This window comes from Taeniopygia guttata, chromosome 1A (genome assembly GCF_048771995.1).
Source record: "Taeniopygia guttata chromosome 1A, bTaeGut7.mat, whole genome shotgun sequence".
NCBI classification, from domain to species: Eukaryota; Metazoa; Chordata; class Aves; order Passeriformes; family Estrildidae; genus Taeniopygia; species Taeniopygia guttata.
The window spans coordinates 14,964,540-14,980,350 of record NC_133025.1 but is presented as its reverse complement, the minus strand read 5'-3'; the positions used below and the strand labels follow the sequence as shown (position 1 = coordinate 14,980,350).

Below are 15,811 nucleotides of genomic sequence, written 5' to 3'. Positions count from 1 at the left end.
ACAAAAAAGAAAAATTCTCATCCCAAACAATGCTAACACATCTTTCAAAATAAATTTACAAACACCAGTTGGCAATAAAAATTGTTGACTCTTCTTGATTTTGCCATGATAAGCAATACTAGCTTTCAACGATGCTAACTCAGCAGATAAATTTTAAAAGAAAATTTATTTGTAAAAGTGCAGGAATGTTTCAGATAAAAATTAAAAAGTGTTCAGTCCAATATTTTCAATTATTTGACTGAAATTTTGGTAGTGCTTATTTTGAAAACAATTGGTGACTTGACAGCACATTTGGACAAATTTTATATCAAACTCTTTAAATGAAAAAAATCTGAAAATAAATGCTGTGTAAAAGTAAATAGTTTATTGTGGTCCTGACAGAAAGTTCTATTCTAATCCTGTTAAATTACAAGTCAACGACACTGTGTTTGAAGCAAGAAGAAAAACATCCAGTAACATAAAATACATTTACTTACTGTTCCAGAATTAACGTACTTTTTCTTTTTTCCTTTTTTCTTTGGATTTATTACCTAGAAACACAGACACAAACATTAAAGCAGTATGATTCAATATAAAGATAAGTGTAAGGCATTTTCAATGCAGAAAGAATTCTATTTTCAGTGCATCCTGTTTAATGATGGATCTCGGTGCTGGGATATGTGCATGTTGAAAACCAGGGAAATTATCTTCATGGTACTTGCCAGGGGAGCCACTGCTGGTACTCATATTTAACTAATAAGGGATGGGGGCAACAGAGGTGAGAATGTTCATTACATCTGAGAGCTCAGTGAAACACGCTTTGAATTTTCACAAAGTTCTGCATTTTTCTGCATTCCTAATCACAGTTTTTCACTGTATAATGCCATTACTTTGTCACCTCACAATGCACCTCTTCACAATCCAGTTAATCTGTTTCCATCTGCTCCTCACAGCACCTGAGAAACACAAGAGTTGTTCTACTCTCAATTTCTGTATTTGGTGCAATGACAGGACCTGGCTGGCAGGAAGATCAAATTTCATGAAATAGGTAATTCCATTAAAATGTTGGAGATCACCACCTGACTGGCATACAGGAGTTGGGTGGCCTCAATGCACTCCCCATACCCAAGAATCTTCACAGAGCTGGACCACAAAGCATTAAACAGTTTTCTTGAATGTCTGCAACCCATGGCTATAAAATTTCTCACTGCAGCCACCAATATTTTTTTTTTCCCTTCTGAATACCTACAAAAGGCAAGTCTCAGTTAATTTTGTTACATACACCTGAAAATGTACTCCTGCTTTTCCAGAAATGCACATGGAATTACAAGCAAAACATTATTTTGTTAATTAGATCATTCAACTATCTCCTATATATCTAGGAAATGTGATGCCTTATGACTTACTGCCAAGTTTTACTGTAAACTACTCACAGATGTTCTGCAAATGATAAGGAATGAAAACATCCCCAATTGAAATCTTAGTCACTTATCTGGTATAAAATATTTAAAGAACTTTTCCTGAAAATGGGCAAACTAGTAATACTTTTCTAGTATTTTCTAATACTTTTCTCCCCCACCCAAAATGAAATTACATTTAAAGATCCTATTCCTTGCACTGCACAGAACAGCTGTGAAATGTAAGGCAGGAAGAGACAACTATGAGTTGAAGTCTTCCCAAACAGGCTAAACAAGTGACTCACTCTTTTCCCCCAGTATGGCACTTGTTATATGTTATACAGTAAGTATTCTGCCAAGTTTTTACTCCTTTACACACATATAAGCCTGTTAACACTTAAAAAATCCCAAGTAACTCCTTGCCCTCCATTTAACAGTGTCTGATGAGCAATAGCTTAAGCCTGTATAATGGTGGTCATTAAACAATGCAGTAATTCTTGTTGAACCAAAATCTTAGCCAGAAATTGACTCCTGCTGACATTTGCCCAGAAGAGGAAGATGAAGGTAACAGGCTGCCTGTCTGCCCTGTGGCAGTTCATTCATCGTTCTCCAGAATTCAATGGTCAGGCCTGAATTAGCAGCATATTGCTTGCCAGCAGTCATTAAATGCCAACAAGAAGATTCATTTGAACTTTCTGCTTCAGGTAACTTGACAATTGGCTTCTCAGGAATTGCAAAAAAACTGCACTAGAGCTTGGAGTGAAATATCATGGGAAACAAGGCATCTACTTGGAAGCAAAGATGAATTAAATGACAGCTTGTTTCTTTCTTATATTTCATAGTACTATAATTATTAAAATATTTATGTGGAGTTCTTTTTTGAATTTCAGATAACTTTAGCAATTAAACAAATTTTAGCCTCTGAAAATTTTACATCCCAGCAGGAACCTAGAAAGCTACATGACTTATAATGAACCTATTAAAAAAAGCTCAGTTGCAAAGAGGTGGTTCTAGCAAGGTTCCTAATCTTTACATAAGGGACACTCACTCCAACTTCTCTACCTGCCTTGGGTTTGTCTGTAAAAGCAAAATGTTTAAAAAAGAATTTGCCCAGTATCTTTTGTTCTGATACTGTACAATCTAATCAAGTAGAGGCAGAACCCAAGTATGAAGGATTGCAGTGTGGGGAGGCAAACACGAGCTGTTCAGGCAATGCACACTGTTGCTGGGAGTATGATACCAACTATATTTAAGAAACTGAAAAATTACTTAAGATGTTATGACAGAATACTCCTGGTAGGGTAGGATTTGTGTCAGTGATACAACAGGAGAGGACATTTTCACTGCACACAGTAATCTGTGTTATGACACTATTCACAGGAAACTACTACAATTTACTGTAACGCTAGGGTTGATCTTGGATCTAAATGACAAAAAAAGCCATGGCTTTCAGTTATCTTTGTCCTGCTCTGCACAGCAGCACCTTTGCTCATCTTCAAAATAAAAGTGCTGCACGTAATTGGAGCACCCTCCTTCCCTGACTTCTTTAGTGCTTACCTGAACCATCATATTTGTTACCAACTATATGGACCATGAAAATACTGAAGTTTAATGGCAGTAGTCTGAGACCAATTAAAGGATACCTTAAGGAATACCAAAGATCTGCACACCATACAGAAGCAAAAGAACCCAAGAGTTACAGCCACACAGGCTTGCCTTCTCATTAGAGGCAATAATAGCTTTCCATTGTTTTCAGTGTTTTCCATTGCTGTTTTACTTATTTCCTGAGAGTGAGTACAATACTTACCTCATAAACATTGAACTGAGACTGCCCTCTTGACAATTCTCTGTAACTTGTTGTGAATTCTCCAATGAAATCATGGCTGTTTGAAAAATAAGATTTTAAATCAAATGTACAACATTTAGGAATTTAAACATGTATTTTATCTATTAATGCAAAAGAGACACACAGCCAATATGGAACTGACACCCAAGAAACAAGTAATGGCAACATATAATTTACTTTAAAATCTGTATTACTCCCTCTGTTTTCATCCTATTGGTAATGCAAATTTAGAGTTGGAAAGTATTATCTTAAATCTTTTTGATGTCTTCTGCTTAACTTAGCTGCACAATGAGGACTATGCTGTAAACCAGTGACTGACCCCAGTGTAAGTTTACAGAACCTGAAAAAACAGAGCAGGCTGCCAAAAACTGTCACCATTTCCTCAGTGGATGACCACTGACACTACAGACTCTGAACTGTGTATGAGGCTATGTGAGAGAAAGGGAGCTAGTGAAAGCAGGAAAGGAGTACTTAAACCAGAAAAGACCAGCCCTCCCAATCTGTGTAACATGACATTGAACTTTTAAGGGGAAGACCCAAAGCTTTATTTCAGCTCCTCTGTCTTCCCATCTGGGAAGAGAAAAGCAATTGATAGAGGCTACTCAGCTCATGGTATTATTGGAAAGCAGATCTTAACCTAACAATAAAGCAGTGGTTATCAAGCTTCTCCTTTCTAAATTCTATTCTTGCTCCAAGAATACATTCAGCACTCCTGTGCTGTCATTCACATTTTAAAACTGTTTTGCCAGTGCAGGGGCTGGCACATGGCCCAGGAGCCACTGGGAGCACGGTGCCCAGGGGAGCTGTGGCAGGGGAAGCACCCCTGAGGACGGTGCCTGGGGTCAGGGAGCTGGGGCACAGAACCACAGGGCTGCCAGATGTGACACAGCTGCAGGTCTGTATCTTAGACAGGTATGGAATGGAAGGACTGCGGGGGTCAGTGCCCCAGCTGTCAACTGCACAACTCCCAGATGTTCTGTTCCCATTCTCTGCTCTGCCCAGCTGAACTTTCCCCACTGCTGCTCCAGATTTTCCCAGCTGTGCTCCAAGAAGGCATTGTATTTCCTCTACACTATGCCTCCACATCCGGTGAGCTATGAAGCTAACTAACCAATGGTAAACTACAATAGAAATTCAAAGTTTTATGACTTTGTGACTTGAAAAATTTGTTTTTAAGAAATTCAGCACAGTTTTAACTAAGCTGTAAATATTTAAAGCAAATTTAAATAAATACGAATGTTGCAAAATGAAAAGTGGAAACAATCCACAGCAACTTGAAATTTTTCTTGCTTTATTCATAATGAAATAAAACAAAAAACCCTCAAATATAAATCTCATTTTCTAAACTCATAATGAATTCACAAAATCTATGAATCAAACAACTAAAAGATTCAGTCCTCATGCTGATACAACATAAGCAAAGCATACTGTAATAAAGTTTGAGAAACATTGTTTGTTAAAGATATTCCTCATTACCCAGACTCAAAAGGGATCACTTCACATGAAACACTCCCCTCTCAGTAGGGAGATCATCAAATTGCTTCCAAAACAAAGATTTCTCTTAAGAAATGTATTTGGAGGTGTATCTGCTTAAATGCTCTCCAGACTGCAATGACTGTTTAAGCAGGGAATAGAGGAAGCCATCCACAAGGTGTATTTAACCTTGGAGAACTGTGGCACTGGAGAAGAATGTATAATGCTTAAAATGGAACTTTTCCCTTTCGTAAAAGTTCTAAACTTTCATTTTCAAATCAGGTTGTATATTTAAGGCAGAAATTCAAACAGTAATTCAATGACTACCTACAAGCATGCTGCAACAAACAGGAAACCTGAGCCATTCTAGACAGAACTGTCCCTGGGGAGCAAAAGAATCTGTATTGCTTAAAAGTAATTGCTCCTTTAATCCTAGGAGACACTGGAAAGCCTCCTTTCCCTATGGCTATATTCAATCACTGACAAGACCTGAGCTAGAAAGGTATGATTCCTCTGATGAATCATGTTAAAAAGGTATGGGCACACATAAGCAGTCTCAGAGCCCTCTGCACTTAGAAGATCAACTAGGATCTTTACACTGGGTGTTCAGGTGGATGTACATGCCACCACTAGGCTGGTTCTGAAGGCTGAGTGCCTGTTGGACAAATATGCCTTTGCCAGATGTATAAGTCATTAAGAAAATATTCTAATATTAATCATCACACTTCAGCAAATGGATCTCCTTTTTATTCTCTGGATTGAGAATCCGAAGTACTTATTCTCTTTGCCTGCCTAACACCAAATTTTCCTAGACTTACAGACTTTCATCTATGAGTAGCATATCAGAACACAGAAACAAAGAGTTTTAGCACAAAAAATTATCTTAAAGCCCATCTTCCTAAGTTTTCCACATTTAGCCCTGTGTTTTGAAGTACTGAAAATCACTGTCAAAATTGTATTAACTTTCATGTTTTTATTATCTAAAGGAAAAAACCAATAGAGGAAAGGACATTTATAATCAGAAGCATATCAGTGAATAAGGAGAAAATGGAAGAATCTAAAAATCAACTATCTAGCTGGAGAAGGAAGATGAAGGACAAAAAATAAGGTGGAAAACTTAGAATCTGAAATTTAAAATCTCTCCTGCAGTATTGATATTTTCAGATGAATGCTTCTGTGGATCTAGGTTAGTATGACTATTTACAGCTTTATAACCCAACCCTCCCCCTTTTTCTATGTAACAGTTCATAAATATCGAGACTGAAATGACTTTTGCAACATGTATGCTAAATGATATTTTTTCTGAAATTAAATGACAAAGCTTTTAAAGAGAACTAAAACCATCGTAGTATTGCTGATGTGAGGTTGTGCACTATCTTATTTTTTTCCTTCTGTTAGACCTGTCTGCTTCATATATAAGGACACTCAATAAAAAAAACCCTAAAAATGTGACTCTGTCAGACAACTGGCACACTAACAAAACCAACTTTTGTGACTTCTTATAGCATTAAATATTTTGGGGTTTGTCACAGCTCTTAGAAGCAATAAAAGATATCAGAACAAGTTGTTCATATTTTGACAATTTTTATGCAAATTTTTAATGCAATTTTTACGCAAAAACTGGTTTGACACAAAGGATGTTTAATATTTAATAGTGTTAATGTTACCAAGGGCATGTATTACTTTTTGTCAAGAAGTTTTGTTTGATATTTGAAAATAAATAAGAGCTATTTGATGACAACAATACAACCATGATATTACATTACAATTACTCCAACAATGTAGTTTAGGAACATGAAGAAAGAAGCTCAACCCAAAGCACACCATGGTGCTATTTTTCAAAGCACAGGTAACACAGAACGGGGAAAAGGAAAAAAAAACTTCTTAGGCAAGACACAAGAAGTCAAAATCAAGTCATGATTCAGAAATCAAGTATATGCACTGTAATTTTGTCTTCCTGATTGCAGAACTGCCTGTAATATTCAGAATAACTTGCTTTGCTATCTAGAGAGCAGGCAATCTTTCAAAGATTGGTTCTGTCCAGTCTGCACATCCCTGGAGCAAACAGATTCAGCACGGTGACATGTCCAGCTGGTGTAACAACAGCTTATAAAAACTGCTCATCACAAATGGAGATTAATATAAACTGAGGAACAGTGGAGTTGTACAAAAAATTGTTAGAGTAATTCTTGAATGGGATTCATTTCAGATATACTTGACAATGCCAGAGTTAAATTAGGCACTTAGGTTTTGCAACGATCACTCTGTAGGATTACAGGCACCACCAAATGGCAATTTATTCCAGGCAGGATGGATTCAATCAGATCATTTTCCCCTGTAAGCCACTGAGGTAGCTTAAATGATTAGTCCAATCTACTTGTCTGATTTTTGCATTGTCTAAAGTCACATGAGATGGATGAGTGCTGTGTCATCTTTCAGAGGAATTTTACATGAAGGATGTCAGTGCTTGGTGTGCTTATAAATTCAAAATAGACAGAAAGCAAAAAGAAAAAAAAAAAAAATCATACCATTAGAATAAAAAGGAAAACATGTAAATGGTATCCTACACTTTTGGTTTTTAGATCTTAATTTTATAGGTATTCAGATTGTGATGTGAGCAAATGAAGATAATATTTGAAACTATTTGAGACTGGAGAGGCTAATGATTGCCTAAAATCCAGAGTATATTCAAAATTTCACTCAGCCTTGCAGTTAGTGTTATTTGTCAGATTTTTTTCTTTTCTTTTTAATCTTACAGATTTTGGATAAAGTGAGACAGCACATGGGGATTGATACCTTGATAAAATATAATACTTGTTTTTTATTAACATGGCAATATGATTTAACTTTTCATTGCTAGCTTATTCTAAAAAAAATTTGGTTTATACACAGACATAAAATTTTTAAGGATTTGCCAAATCTCATTGAGAAAAGAATGTTAATATAAATTCTAACAGGGATGCAATGATTTTTTTGCTAGTATGGCTTTTTAAATTTAAATACACTTATTTTAAATGGTAGAATATGTTACTTATATATGTTATTTATCTCCAGGGAATATCTAATCAAGAAGGAAGAATTTACACTGGTAGGTATTCATAGAGAGTAAACATGAGATAAGAATGCTTAAATCAACAGGCTTCGTGATAAGAACGCTTAAATCAACAGGCTTCATCATGGGAAACCAAAAAGACAAAATTATAACCCAAGAAAGCTGAATAGGTTTTTGGATCTTGTCAGCAAGGTAATGAACAGTAACACAGGATAAATTTGACTATAATGATTACAAGACATCATCAGAGAAGCACAATATCATTATCTATTATACTATAAGCAAATTGCTTTGGCAGTATTAAAGATATTACTGTAGAATAAATCATATGCTTTTAAAAATCAAAATGCAAGTGCATTCCATATATTTTAAAATATTCATTAGGATTAATAGGAAATAATGAAGACATACCAAATTAAAGATAAATGGAAATAAACATATTACTGTATTACATTTCAGTACCAAGATTTATGAATACAGTTTCTAATCAACATATGAAGATATAAGCTCAAACATTTTTAAAAGAACAGCAGGTATCAATCCACTGTGTTAAAAGATAATTTTACCTTGTTTGTCAAAATAAAGGCAATTTGAAAGGCTCATTTCTTCAGAAAAAAATGTACAGCCAGTACACTGGGGTTCACAGCTCTTAAGAAGAACAGATATCCCTCCTGAATTCAGCAACAGAAATTCCACGTATATTCCACTGTCCTCTTTCAAGGGGAGTTACACAAAACTCAGGTCTTCCAACTCCAGAGTTTACAATAATGTTTTGATGAAGACAGACATGGAAATGAACATTCAGACCCAATCTGAAATTAAGGTAATGAATAGGTGGCTTCTACATTGCAATATTTAGGCCACCATGAGTAGCCACTGCAGGAATGTGCATTTTGTCATGTTCCATGGATGAAAATACACACAGCAGGTTTGAAATAGCCCAACGCATCAGTATTTACCACAACTGCAAAACACAGAGCTGTATCACAGCAGAATTTTTCCAGTACCTGTACCTGTAAGTATTGACAAATAACTTTCTATAATATTATGCTGGACACTAAATATTTATATGTTTTGCAATATGTATATACATGCAGGAATAACCCTTAAGTTTAACAGAAATAATGTCTTACCTTCCATCTCTATCCCAATCATATACTTCTACTTTAATTGTCCTAAAATAAAACAACAACAACAACACAACCCTATTAAAATGTTACATTTGTACCCGGATTGCCTTTAAGATTAATAGCATAGGGGTGCATCAATTGTGCCAAATCCAAAAAACAGAGTTTTTCAGTCATTTCTCACGGGGCAGCAAATAGCCTGTCAGGTTACACAACATTTTTTCATAAATCAATAGCTAAATACAGTGGAAACTCAGGAAACAATTAAACACATTGGAAGTTTGACCAACATATTTTTACTTGCTGATGCTCTGAATTTTCTGTGGTTTTTAAAATAAATGATTATTTAAACCTTGAAGTTTTATCAAAGTTTTTAAGAACTGTTTCATTATGAGTAAAGTGAATCCTTGAGGGCAGCTCTAACCTTGCTTCAGGGATGACTGGGAAACAGATAAAAAGGAAAAAGCAGACATTTCCCAAGTAAAGATATTTCACATACTTACTTCAAGAGTAGGTTTCTTAACATGCAAATACTTCAGAGCATATTGATAAAACAGGAAAGATGTATGAGGATATAGTATATAGCTTTATTAATCTCCTTTCACTACAGAAAGTGTATGTACATAAGCAAATTCAACAACTGCTAATAGTGAATCCTATTTGGCCTAAAATCAACTGAACATGGGATAGAAAAATAACACCTCCACACATCCTGTATTTTAAGCAACAATGTAACTTACTTTTACTCTTCAGAACAGTTTCACATGAAGTGAACTCATCAGGGCTGTCTCATTAATAGAAGGGACAAGAATCTAACCAAATACTTTGTAATTTGCTTCCAATTACATACAGTCAAATATATATATTGATTAATTTTCTTTACTAAGAAGGGACCCATTGGAGATAAAGCTGAGTAACAGTTGATATAATATACAATATAATATCAAGCAATTCACACTGCAATATTTTTCACATTTTTTATGATTTTCCAAAAAAGGTAAAGAATAACTTGCTTTGTCTGGATGTACCTCTTTTCAACTCAAATTTAAAGGCTCCTAACAACACAATTTATTATATTTTACAGCTTTTGCATAATTCAGGTTGGATTTAAGTTACCTTACAATGAAAACTGATTAAAGCAAAAGTTGTTCTGCAGAACAAACCTCTTATCCTACCAAGTATTTCAACCTTCAAAGGAAACTACTTTCACCTTCAGAGGAATTCAGCAAAAAAAGGCAATATCACATTTTTTTCCCTAGACAACCACTATTTTCCTTACTTTTCAAAAACTGTTATGACATACAGAATGCACTACTAAGTTAAGATTTATTTAAGGTTTAGTGGGATTTAAGTTTTGAATAGTCTAACAAATCTGTGTCCAAATAGCAAAACCATCTCAGTGAGAAAACTCAAGATTATTAAAATAAATTATTAAGACTATCAAGATAAATTATTGAGAAGGATCTTCAGACAGGTAACTGCAGTAAGAGCAATACATCCTTGAATAAAGCTCCTCTCTTTAATATGAAATTTATTTCATATTAAAAGATTAATTAAGGATCTTGACTTTTATCTATTTTGCACGATATTCAAGATATTAAAAGACCTTTCCAATCTTCAAATACTGAAACTTAACCTTTACCTTAAAGGACACAGTTTAGAGGATGGGTTTCCTATTTTAATATTAAAAAACCCTTTTCATTTAAAAATAATCAAAGTTAGAGATGGGTATCTCTGTTTTAAAACTTTTATGCAGAAAATAACTGTGCTTTTTGATAGCTCATACTAAGAGAAAGAAAGAACAAAGACATTAGACACTAAGTAATACTGCAGTACTGAAATGCCATTCCTGTGGTGTCTGAAAACACTGTATATTGCATAGTTTGAGAAAAATTAAGCAAATCCTGGTCATTCCATAATGAAAATGTGGACAGAGTTCACTCAGAAGCATGCACAAGCTGAAGATTTAGTCTCCCCAACACCAGAATAAACATTTACTGTGACATACTTTTACTAATGACATTATTCCTACTTTTCACATCTATCACGGAACCCAGAGCACCAAAACTTTATCTGTGAAATTATCAATATCTGAAAGACACCTTTAGGGTTTGTGGTTTTATGTATTACCATGTGGCTGTTAGGAAGCTAATCCTTACCTTTAGAAAGAAGGGTTTTCGAACTAAAATACCCCAAACCTCTGAAGTTTTTTTTCTGGACTATCAGCAGGTTAATTTGAATTAACCTGACAGCTAATGACTACTTCTTAATTTGAAATATGATTGTTGTATGCAGGACTATGAAGTTCCATGGACCCTTTATTCACTGAGCACATCATGTTGAAAGCAGGTCAACAGCAGATACACAAAAATAATTTGAGGAGTGCTATTACACTTCTAAGTTCCCTTAATTTGGAATGCTGGGGTTATTTTAATATGCCTGCACCATAACCTCTTTTCTAATTATTATCAAAACTTTTTTTCTTTAATATGATAAACAGTGCATTGTCCAGAGAGGAGCTTAATGAATACTATTTTTTTTTATGCATTATGCACATCAACCCAAATACAAGTAAAAAATTTTATTTGAATATGCTCATTACAAAATTGCTTCATTTTTATTGCATCTAAGTGAAAGAGTAACCAACATGGCCATTCTTAAGGAGTCTAAAAATACCCATTTGCACTGAACTAATTTGTTTGTTATTAGTGGTAAAATGTTGATTAAAAATATGTTATTATTACCACCCAAAGATAGATCCTTTTGCATGGCACCACTGAAAACTTCAAATCTGAAGATGACTACCTTCTGTGTTTCTCATCTACTGATCTATGGATTTTAAAGGCTTTCATTTATCAGCATCCTCTGATATTGCATTGTCACCCAAGGAAAAGAGATCATCATTGTTTTTCATTGAAACATTGAAAAATACTTGTGTACACTTGTCACAAAGACCATGTTTTAAATTAGTCTTTTCTTTCTAATTCACACCATAGAGAACAAAGAACTTTTTCCAGAAAACACCACTACCAATTCCTACAGATTTAGCATATTTGCTTTATTTTTCTAAATTCTTTAATGTGATGAACAGTTTTGAACACCTATTATCCTTTCAAACTGTTGATTAAATAAAGAACACAGGAGTTAGGGATAAAAAACTTGTACATGCTAAAAAAGCTTAAGCTACATCTTACCGGTCATAGTCTCCATTACACAGTGCTCTCACAGAAATCTTGAATGCCTGCCACACTGGATTCAATGTATTTTTTACAACTTCTGTTTTGTGGCAGATTGTAAAACTGCAATTAATACAAAAAAATTAAGATACATTTTGTATTTATTTACTTTTTCTTTAGTGTCACTAAAAGAGCTGTAATCATTCATACATATTATGTGCATTAAAACACATGGTAAGAAAAAAGAAAGATGGTGAAATCAGACTGAAGAGTCTTGTTGGAGAGAGATTACCGACTAGAGTGCTAAACAACTCTTAATCTAAAATGTTTTTACCCGAAACTTCAACAGGAACTATAACCATTCACTGCTCAGGGAAGAGCAGTTTCCTTCTCACTAGTTTAAACACACCTTGTACATGCAGGAATTACTCACAGATCCAGAAAGAAAGCAATCCTGTGAGGATCTGACTCTTGCTTAGAGATTAAGAAACTGAGCTGTAGGAATTATGGCTTTCAGATTTTTATTTCCCATTTTATGTCCATGATTTTTTAACCAGGGCTGTCTTAGGTTAAACATATAAACCTCTCTGAGATTCCATGATGACCTTCTCTCATGAATTGTATTAACACATTCTGCTTTCTCTAAATGATGCAAAATTAAAATACCTCTTTTGAACCCCCATCTTGGGGACTGTATTGTTCAAAAGAAAGCAAGAGACAAGGTCACTGGTGAAATCATTACTGAAATGCCTCATCCAGTTGCAACTAAAGTTATCCTTTGAGGGAATGTCCTCCTTGCACCCCAAACGTCTAGGATTTTATCCTGGCTATGATTCAGAAGACATGCCTGAAGATAAAAAAAAAGAAAAAAAAGGAAAAAAAGAAACATTCTCCTGCCAGAGGTGCAGAAGTACTGGCCCAACATCCTGTTGGATTCAGGAGACCTATAAAGCATTACTGGCTCAACACGCACCCCTTACAAGGAAGTGGGGAAGAATGGCACTCAAGGCTGAGAGAGGCTGCATGTACCAGCACTCCCAGTGATACCCAGAGAAATTTCACAAGTGACCTTAATACCACTCACAAAGGAGCCATAACTCCAGGTTTGCAGTTTTACATAGGCAGTGTTTACTCAGGAAACTGTTCCTATCATCTTCCTCCAAGAGAAAAAAAAGTAGGTAACAGATGCACACACCCATACACAGATTTGTCAACAACTGTTCCAGTTAAGCTACAGAAAAAAGTAGTAACATATATGTCTAGCCTTTAGTTTGATACATGTTAGATGTGAGGACTTTCAACTTCCAAGAAATCTTAACCTGCTAGTAGAGCCCCACAAAGGCAGAGTGTTGTGTTGACCAGTGCATGTCAAGGCTTAGCAGTGGAACAGAAGAGATTAGTCTACTTTAATAAATTAAAAGCATGAATGTAGCAAACAGCCATTTGTAAAAATACAAATTCTGTTTTGGGGATTTTTGAATTCAATTTCCTAGAACTCTGTCAAAAATATAAAAGATACTTCCCAATTTAAATTTGCGGTATAAAATGTTTTTATCTAAACAGAATTTCTAAGCATTAGCATATTTTGAAGCTACAATTTTCTTTGAGAACTCTATTCAATTGAAATGCATACTATATCTTCACAAACTATTTAGCTATTTTATTACAATTAATTGTCATAGTGCTCTATATTTATGAGACATTTACCTCTTAAAACCCTAAATTGCAGTATTTGAACAATTTGTTGTAATAGTTTTATTCATATACTGCCTAACATGACAAACTGAAATTCAACAAACATTATAAAAGAAACACAGCTTAATCTGGAAAGTGTAAAAAAAAAGATAACTACATTATCTATATTATTATCTATATGTTATTATGATGGAAATAATTAAGTTGCCTACTGATTAGCAGCAAAAATACTTAACAGGTACCTACCTGCCATCTTCATTGCTTCGATGAAATACAAGGAAAGGATCAGATTTCCCAAAGAAGTCCTTCTTGTCCAGCTTGTTTGCACAAAATTGCATTAAAACTGAATCCTGAAATGGGTAATATAGAAAAATTACAGACAGCATACAATCCACTCACTAAAAAAAAAATCGATTAAACGATACAAATAGAAAACAAAATAAATGGGGGTATCTGTCTTCTAAATGCCCTTTACATATTCACATTTGTGCAATGTCTTCATAGAGCAGTTTGAATGGCTGGAACCAAGAATTCCTTTGTAGGCACACCAGAAAAAGAACAATTTTCTATGCTAAAATGGCTCAAGATTTTTCAAGGATTCCTGACATCCAAAACTACATTCTGAAAGTAGATGCACAGGCAAGGAAAGCATATTAGAACTAATTTTAAAAACTCCAGTCAGGCACGACTCAGCCTCATTCCTTCAGTGACTGAGACCTGTTGCCTGTTCCTGCTGCTTGTCAAGCAAATGCCTGCTGGCTCTTAAAAGTCTGGAACCTTCAAGAAAAAGAGCCTGAAAGTACCAAGTACATCCAATCTGACAACAAATAAGGAGATAAGTTTCATTGCTGTAATCAGGCAAACTAAGTCACACAGGTCATCTCTTTAGGTAAAGTCAAGAATGAGAAAAGGATATAAATAAAAATACAAAGATAAACTTGCAGACTCACCAGCTAACTGGGGCAGGGCCTGCTGAAGACTGCTCCATAAACAGATCTGGAGGTGCAACAGCACCAAGAGGATGATGACAGAAAAATGCAGGCTCACCATTGAGTGGGACAGGAGACCAGGTGACAAAGGACATTGCAAGGTCCATGTTTCTCAGAGCTTTCTACGTCTTTGAGAATCGAGTCCTACTGCTAAGATTTTCCTTAAGACTCATGGAAACCTGAGATCCAGACCTGAGAAAGTCTGGAACAAGGATAACTTGCACTTGGTAGAGGAGGACCAGGAATGGAACATTTAAAACAGAACAGACACACAGAAGTCCATGGGACTTGGTAGGAGACACCTGAGTGTGCTGATGGAGTTGGCTGATATAACTGTGGGGCCACTTTCAGTTGCCTCTATAAAGTAATGATGTTCAGGGGAAGCTCTCCTGTCTTTGAGAAAGGGCAGGAGGATCCAAGACAATTTTACCTCAAACCCCAGGATGAATAAAGCAAATAATCATGGAAAACATATGCAAACATAAAAAAGAAGAAGGTGGCTAAGAGACGTCAGAAAGGATTTTCCCCATGTCTGATCACTGGAAGCCTTTCCTTACAAAATGAGTAGCTGATTGGATGAGAGGAGCCTAGATGTTGTTTATTCTTCACTTTAGCATGGCCTTATACACTATCTCCCATAAATTCTTGTTCACAAACTAACAAATTATAGACTAGAAAACTGGACAGTGAGGGACACTGAAAAATCGCTGAACCGCTGGGCTTCAAAGCGTCATACTGGGATGAGGCATTAGCAATGTATCCATGGCATCAAAAATGGGCCAAGAATGTCAAACATCTTGGTCATCAATGACCTGGATGATGTACAGTGTAGACCCTCTGCAAGTTTGCAAACAATACAAAACTAGATGTTTATACAGCTGATGGTTGTGCTGTCAGAGACATCTGTACAGGCTGGATAAACTAACCAATATGAACCTCATGGGGTTCAACAGAGCAAAATGCCAGGTGCTGCACTTAAAGGGGAATAACCCTATGCACCAGGACAGGCTGTAGGCCAACAAGCAAGAAAGCAGCTTGGCAGAAGAGGACTGAAGGGGGTTGGTGGACACCAAGTTA

The 15,811-nt window shown here is 35.5% G+C and overlaps 1 protein-coding gene across 3 annotated transcripts in view; it reads right to left on the bottom strand.

Annotated features, from left to right (window-relative positions):
- The window catches only part of CPNE8 (copine 8), a 71,381-nt gene that overhangs the window by 23,677 nt on the left and 31,893 nt on the right, over nt 1-15,811 (bottom strand). For all 3 annotated transcript variants that reach the window (XR_005977997.2, XM_030255803.4, XM_030255795.4), the window contains 5 exons: nt 13,992-14,095; nt 12,069-12,173; nt 8,881-8,922; nt 3,184-3,259; nt 477-530 (listed from right to left, as the gene is read on the bottom strand). Coding sequence is in view for 2 of the 3 variants with exons in the window: in XM_030255803.4 (XP_030111663.3) it covers nt 477-530; nt 3,184-3,259; nt 8,881-8,922; nt 12,069-12,173; nt 13,992-14,095 (381 nt within the window). In the remaining variant the exon portion in view is untranslated. The remainder of the gene's footprint in view (nt 1-476; nt 531-3,183; nt 3,260-8,880; nt 8,923-12,068; nt 12,174-13,991; nt 14,096-15,811) is intronic.